This window comes from Geospiza fortis, unplaced genomic scaffold, assembly GCF_000277835.1.
Source record: "Geospiza fortis unplaced genomic scaffold, GeoFor_1.0 scaffold23, whole genome shotgun sequence".
Lineage (NCBI taxonomy): Eukaryota > Metazoa > Chordata > Aves > Passeriformes > Thraupidae > Geospiza > Geospiza fortis.
The window spans coordinates 15,117,343-15,124,700 of NW_005054303.1; the positions used below are offsets into that span (position 1 = coordinate 15,117,343).

The 7,358-nt window shown below is 42.8% G+C and overlaps 1 protein-coding gene across 1 annotated transcript in view; it reads left to right on the plus strand.

The window, feature by feature from the left end:
- POLE2 (DNA polymerase epsilon 2, accessory subunit) overlaps positions 1 to 7,358 on the plus strand; it is a 13,199-nt gene that overhangs the window by 2,625 nt on the left and 3,216 nt on the right. The window contains exons 3-14 of the mRNA XM_031066331.1: positions 571 to 648; positions 1,321 to 1,414; positions 1,781 to 1,855; positions 2,121 to 2,204; positions 2,710 to 2,766; positions 3,145 to 3,193; positions 4,063 to 4,135; positions 4,559 to 4,731; positions 6,314 to 6,403; positions 6,560 to 6,614; positions 6,940 to 6,999; positions 7,097 to 7,174. Of these exons, the coding sequence (XP_030922191.1) occupies positions 571 to 648; positions 1,321 to 1,414; positions 1,781 to 1,855; positions 2,121 to 2,204; positions 2,710 to 2,766; positions 3,145 to 3,193; positions 4,063 to 4,135; positions 4,559 to 4,731; positions 6,314 to 6,403; positions 6,560 to 6,614; positions 6,940 to 6,999; positions 7,097 to 7,174 (966 nt within the window). The remainder of the gene's footprint in view (positions 1 to 570; positions 649 to 1,320; positions 1,415 to 1,780; positions 1,856 to 2,120; positions 2,205 to 2,709; positions 2,767 to 3,144; positions 3,194 to 4,062; positions 4,136 to 4,558; positions 4,732 to 6,313; positions 6,404 to 6,559; positions 6,615 to 6,939; positions 7,000 to 7,096; positions 7,175 to 7,358) is intronic.

Genomic DNA, 7,358 nt, shown 5'->3' on the forward strand with positions numbered 1-7,358 from the left:
TTCTGTGATAACAAAGTATGCAGCAATTACTGGAGCTTCTGAGAACTTTGTGATGCTGATGGATGTGTTTCCTTTCATGTTCACATCATGATGCAAAGCATGAAAAGAGATGGTTTGCTGGGCATGTCAATTAGATCCTGTCATCCCCCAGCCTCTCAGGATGGAGAAAATTTGGGTTTAACTTTGCTCCTTGCCATTGGAATCTTTATGATGCAGATGGTGTGAGGGTGACTCTTCTTTGTGGTGCTTTTTTGTGTTTAATGTAGTTTTTTTTCTGCTCCAGAAGTGAAGAGAAATCCAAATGTACAGATTCTCAGTGCAGAGTCCTGAAGGGAAAAACTCTACAGATCACAGGGACAAGTCTTTATCATTATTTAACTAAAAGATGAAGGAGAAAATAGACTAGAAAATAGAATATAAAATAGAAAGAGAAGTGGTGATGATATTGAACAAAAAAATGTCATTTTAGCCAACATATTTGTCAGTTTGTTTCACCCTCTTCATGGAATCTCAGAATGGCTTTGCTTGGAAGGTAACATTCAGTTAATGCTGTCACTGTTCTTATTTCAGAGAAAATGTTTTCAACATTATTGGAGCCTTTGACATTCCACGTTTTATTTATAATTCAGAAAGAAAGAAGTTTCTGCCGTAAGTCTCCCATATTTTAAATTTCAAGCACTTCCTGTTTTAAGAACAAAACCTCTCTAGGATAAGTCTGGTTTTAATCTTTCCCTCTTGGCTCTGTTCAGCTGAAGCCTGAGTGAGAAAAGTAATAAATATTTAAGACCATAAACCAAGTTTATTCCACCTAATGAATAAAAAAGACAGTAAGGCTAAGGTCATACATCACTAAAGGTAGTTTGGGGTTATTTTTTTCCTCACATTGGGCTGTTTAAATTTATTTTTTTAATAAATTTGATCTGTCTGTTGCCTGTATTTATTTCTTAGTCTGTATCTTGCAGCTCCCTGAAGCCCTGGGGGGTTTCTAAGAAGAGCTCCAAAGAGTAAAAAAGAAAAATTAGGAGCAGCTGGTGAGAAACTGGAGGAATAATGCTTTTGTTCCCAACTGCTTAAAGGCATAACTGCTTTTTTTAAAATGGATTTCTGCAGACATCTTTTAGGTGGAAGGATAAATCTCAAGGCCTGTGAGTTAGAGGGGAGTGAAATGGAGGCAGAAATGCAGAAACTCAGGATCCTGAGCAGGGATGTACCTAAACCATGGTGCAGCTTTTGCAGCCTCCCAGACCTTTGAGATCAATAACTCATCTTGATGTGGGGAATATCCCCTTTTGACACTGGGATTGTGTGAATTCCTTGCAGCCTGTCCATGACTGACCTGCCCAGGCCGAGTTTGTTTGGGACTGCCCGGGACAAGGCGGAGCTGTTCCGGGAGCGCTACTCCATCCTGCAGCAGGTCAGAGTCCTCAGGGATGGATCCCACTTCTCCTTCCAGAAACATGCCCTGCTCTCTGCCTCATAAACCCTCTGCCTCCCAGCTTGTCACAATAACTTCTTTAGCAGCCTTACAGATGCTTTCATGACACTTTTTTTGGGCTTAGTTTTATTACCCGCTGCGTTTTTTAGGCTTGGTTTTATTATCTGGTGTTATTGATCATCTGTTTCTTGGAAGTAAATTCTTGTCAAAAGGACTGAATTGTTACAAGTTGTTGGATGGAGTAAGAACTTTCTGAAGTGTTTTGCATAGTGCTTGTAGCAAACTGGCTTTTTGGCAGTGCTCATTTCTTTTTAAACTGAATCACTTCAATTTTGGTTTGTGCAGAGGACTCACAGACATGAGCTGTTCACTCCTTCACCAGTTGATGCTCATCCTGATGATAGCAAGAACAAATTCCAGGTAAAAAAAATGGGAGTTCTTTCCAGTTTTAATCCAAATGATCACAGCAGTTCTTTATGCTACCAGCCATTACTGGGAATCTTCTCCTAAGGCACATTCAGAAATAAGGCTCTTATTTTGGTGATGAGCCTGAATCCTCTGGCTCAGCTGGGTGTTCATGTACAGCCATGTCCTGTCTGGGGCTTTTGGGGGAAAAGCAAGCAAGGGAGTTTGAGTTTGGAGGGTTTGATGTGATTCTGATTGGATTCTTTGCCTTTGACCCCAGTTAAAGACAGTGGAGACTCTCTTGGGCAGTCCAGCTAAGGTGGGAGAAGTGATTGTGCTTGGGATGATCACTCAGCTCAAGGAGGTGAGTTCATTTTTGTTGTGGGGTCTCTGATCACTGCTCATTCAGTGCTGGAATACATTTAAAAAATAAGAAAACTTAAATATTTCACACTTACTCATTCTGAGAGACTTTTCCACAAGCATTCAGTGCCAGTGTGTGTGGAAAATGTCTTTATTTGCCTTCCCACTATAAAATTTTTATGTCAACAACCAGAAGCAGTTAGGATTTTTTGGCATGTCCCTTCTTGAGGGGCTGGAGCTTCCAGTGGCTGAGTTTGGACTTGCCAGTGCCCTGGACTGTGATTTCAGGGAGGGGAGCACCAGCAATCCCAACTGCAGCAGCTCCCAGGGAAGCTGCTGAGATACATTTACTACAAATGACATTATTTTCACTTCTTTCACTTCTTAATGTTCTTAAAACGTTAAACCCAGCCAGATTATTTCTAAATGCTGACTGATAGATGTTTCTGATTGGAGCATTTGTGTGTTTGGTATATTTTGCTTTATTAATGAATCCTGTTTTGTAGGGGAAATTTTTCCTAGAAGACCCCACAGGAGTGGTCCAGCTAGACCTTAGTAAAGCAATATCCTTTTGTTGTGCTGGAGGAGCTGGAGGAATTGCCTGTAGAGCTGCAGGGTTTGAAATTGAGCAGTAAATCAATGCTGACCATTCAGAATTCCATATTGAGAGCTGCAGCTCTGTCTTTCTCCTTTGTTTGCAATTCCTTGTCCTGCCTTTCCCTTGGACATGGTGACTTTCCCTCCCCGTGGAAGCAGAGCCTGTTCCAGTTCCTGGGCTCTCTCTGGACTTACCTGCTCAGGTACCAGGGAATTTCCAGGCTCTTCAGGCAAGCTGTGACATTTCAGTGCTGTCCAAATCTATTACAGCAGCTGGAAAGCAAATTTTGGTTCAAAAACCTACTTTAAATCTAAGAAAAATACATTCCTTAACCTTGCTGCACCAGTTCCACAGTGGGTTATACACTGAATCCTCCTTTGTTCTGGCAGAAGGTAAAGCAGTCTGGGTTTATGTTTTTAGCTTGTAATAAATTATTCTGTTCAAGCTGTGGCTGAGCAGAGAAGTCTCATTTTGGTGACCATCAGTGAGTTTGGCACTGAGAATTTTGGCCTTTAGCTTTTGCTGTGACTCTGGAGGCAGAGAGGAGGAATTTGGGGGTTTTGGGGAATGTGAGCAGCTTTGAGGATTGGCCCCAGCGTGCTTGGAGAAGTTATGACTGGATTAGGAAGACAGCCTGGAATAACTAGAGGAATGATTTAATGATCTGAAAATACTGCTCTGTGCTGGCAAAGCTTTTTAATGAGGCTTCTCATTAGGATGATGTAAGAGCTTGCAGTTTTGGAGCCTTGTTTTAGCAGAAAAAAAAAAAAAGGCTATTTCTGTCTGTGGAATGTTCCTCTGTGCAAGATCCACGATGTCAGTCTGTTTTCTGGGGTGTTTTATGCTTGTGAGAAGAAGTTGGGAGCAGAAATGAGAGTGGGGATAAATAAATAAATAAATAAATAAATCACCAAGCACCAAGTTCCTTCTGTTCTCAACTTGGGGTTGTGAGACAAGGAGCACTTGGATGGGGCCAGCAAAATCAGGCAATCCTTGTGTGCTTCAGGGGGTTGTTGTGTGGCTGTGCAGCAAATCCACTCATAGGAGTGCCTGTAAAAAAAACCTTGATTTCCTTCTCAGCCCTTTTCCCACCCAGCTCATTCCCTGCTCTGGTTTGTGGAGCTGCCACGAGAGAGGGATTAATGGAGGCTGGGGCTGGCGGTGCAGCACGGCTGCCAACTCTGACTCATGTCTAGGACATGATGCTCTTAGAAAAACTGAAGGGTTCTTTTGCTGTTTTTGCTCTTCCAAAACCTCCTAGGTTGGTATGAAGATGAAGTTTTTCATGTGAACGCTTTTGGATTTCCGCCCACTGAGCCTTCTGCTACCACGAGGTACAAAAGTGACTTTTGGCAGCCTCACTCCATGTTTTCCTAGGGCTTTCTAAGTAAGATCATTGTTATTTTGTAATTTCTCTGACATTCAAGTATGTTGTTCTTCCTCCTCCCCATATGCTTTAAAATAAATACCATTTTAAGGAAGCAGTTCTGGGCTTAGAGGCACTGTGGTGTTGGCAGAAAAGCCCTTCCAAAGGCCTTTGGGTTCTGCTTTTAATGGAAATTGGGATGTAAACCCTTCTCAGTGGCCAAGCCAGGTAACTGTTCCGTGGGAATCATAAATTCCTTGTTGCTGAGAGAGTGGATCCCTGGGACAGGGGAAGTGGAATGGATCCCATCCCACTGGAATGGGATGAGCTTTAAAGTCCCTTTGAACCCAAACCATGCTGGGATCCTGACTGGAGCATTTTAATGCTGCAGAGCCTTCTATGGGAACATCAACTTCTTTGGAGGGCCTTCCTCAACTTCAGTGAAGGCTTCTGCAAAGCTGAAGCAGCTGGAGGAAGAGAATGAGGATGCCATGTTTGTGTTTGTGTCTGATGTGTGGCTGGACCAAGCAGAAGTGCTGGAAAAGCTTCACATGATGTTTTCAGGTAGGTGAGAATTGCTTTCACTCTAAACCTTGTCTGCCTGATTTGTTTCCATAAATTCTCAGTACAAATAGGGTTTTTGACCATTTTCTGGGCTGTGATAAGAATGTTTCTCTTGCTCCTGAAAGTTCTTCCTGGGCTTACCTTGGAGACTAATTCCTTAGTTCAGAGAGATGAGTGTTGCTACCCACTGCCAGATGGGATATTGGAAATTGGGAATTCCTGGCTGGGCTGGAATTGCCAGAGCAGCTGTGGCTGCCCCTGCATCCCTGGCAGTGCCCAAGGCCAGGCTGGATGGGTTTGGAGCTCCCTGGGACAGTGGAGGGTGTCTCCATGTCAGGGGGTAGCACAAGAGGAGTTTAAGGTCCCTTCCAACCCAAACCATTCCAGGATTCTGGGATCAGTAATGGGGACAGCACTGGACAAAACATTTATGCAACATAAAGGAGCATTTATGAATTGTAATGGGGACAGCACTGGATAAAACATTTATGCAACATAAAGGAGCATTTATGAATTGCTCCTTTGTGTTGCAGCAGGTTGGGAACAGCTTGTCCCTCCTGCCTGGGGCACAATGGAAGTGTGAATTTAAAAACAGCCCAGAATTCAGGGTGGGAAGCTGCTCCTCACCAAAAGGGAGCTGGACACAAATGAGCAGAGTCATGCAGGAGTTACAAAACCAGTGCAGTGTCTGGATCAGAGCTGGGCAAACTGGGCTTGAGCCAGGCCTGCAGGTGCTGAGGGCAGAATGGACTTTGCTCAGTGAGCTGGACCCACCTGGCAGAGATGCACACCTTGCATTTGCTATTTTGAGACTTGAACAGGCAAGTAATAACCTTCTTAATTATCAACTAAACGAGCAGCTGTGGGGGAGAGCAAGGGAAAATATTGATGAACCATTTCTCTGGGATAAGCAATTCTGTTCTATTTACCAGCCCTTTGAAAAGCAGTGAAGTAAATCCAAGTGTGATTCTGTGTGTCAGGAAAATGGAGAGGAACTGGGATGTGAGATGAATGCCTGAGTAGCTGTTTCTATTTTTATTTCAGGGATGGGAATCAGGTTTCTTTTTCCCCCTCCCTTTGCTTTGAAGCCGTTAATGGGTGAGGTTGTGAGCACTCATCAGATCCTCCAACTGCTCAGGCAATTCCAGTTACTGTTGCTTTATAATGCCAAAGGGAAAATTGGATGTTGGGAGAGCCCTTAAATTGGAATGATCAGGGAGGTTAATAGCAACCCAGTGCTGCCTGCTTGCTGTTTTCCTCTTGAAGGCAATAATGCATTTAAAAATGGCATTATTTATTATAATTGCACTTGGTATAATTCTGTGGCTGGGGCAGGAGCTGGATACACACAAACACTGCTGGAGCTCAGCCTGTAAATGCCACAGGGCTCCTCAAAGTGACATTTGTACATTGGCATCCCCTTTTTTGAGCTAAAAACAGCCTGGATCAGGAAAATCAGTCAGGTGTATTAATAGCAGCAGAGCCTGAAGTGCTGTTTGAGTTCCTGCTTTTCCTGGGATGGGCTGAGTGCTGGAAGGTGCTGGAGTGGATGGATGCACTCACAGATCCTCTCTTTCCCCAGGTTATTCCTCTGCACCTCCCACCTGCTTTTTCTTCTGTGGAAATTTTTCATCTGCACCATATGGCAAAAATCAAATCCAGTCCCTGAAAGGTAGGGAGCTCTTTGTAAGCAGCCAGACATGTGCACTGAATTAAAATCATGATGGCAAACAAATGAAGAGAGCAGAAAATAAACCCTTTTAGCAGAAGGGGGGATTCACCCAAGTGTGTTTATTTCTAACCAGGTGTTGTGCCCTGTTTTTCCCAGGTTCTTTGAAGGCTCTGGCAGATATTATTTGTGAATATCCCAGCATCCACAAAAGGTACAGAGCAAGGGGAAAGCTGTTTATTTTGTGAAGCCTTTAATTACTTGCAGAAGCTGAGAGTTACCCTGTTTTCTCTGTCCTGTGAGGCAGCTGTGATCAGATAAAAAGCTGCTTTTGTAACAGGCCTGCAGGTTTGTTTGGGAGCAGGGTGAGTTTGATTTTATCTAAAATAGCTTGGGCATGGAAAATCCTAATGAGGGAGCCAAGCTCTCACCCTGGGATTCTTCCCTGGCTCCTGCTCTCTGAATTCAGAACATCAGACCCAGTTTTTAGGATCAGTTTAGACAAAAGAGATTTGTTAAACTTTTTTTTTTTTTTGCAGTAGTCGATTTGTGTTTGTTCCTGGTCCTGAAGATCCTGGGCCTGGCTCTATTTTACCAAGGTCAGTTTGCTTCCCTTCTTCACATCTTGGAATTTTGAGTGAAATTTGAGTTAAAGATGGAAAGAGTCTCTGTTGATACCTCTGTTATTTATTTTAGACCTCCCCTGGCTGAAAATATCACTCAGGAATTCAGACAGCTGGTGCCTTTTTCAGTTTTCACCACAAATCCCTGCAGGTAACCATGTAACTGCTAATTTTTAAAAGAATATTTTTAAACTAAATTATGTGCAAATATAATTTTCAAAGCCTATAAATTTTGAGGAAAATTTACCTTAAATTTTTCAAATTAATACAATTCTTCACTTGCATGAATTGTAACTAGTTTAAATATATAAGACAAAAAAATCAGTGAAGAAAGG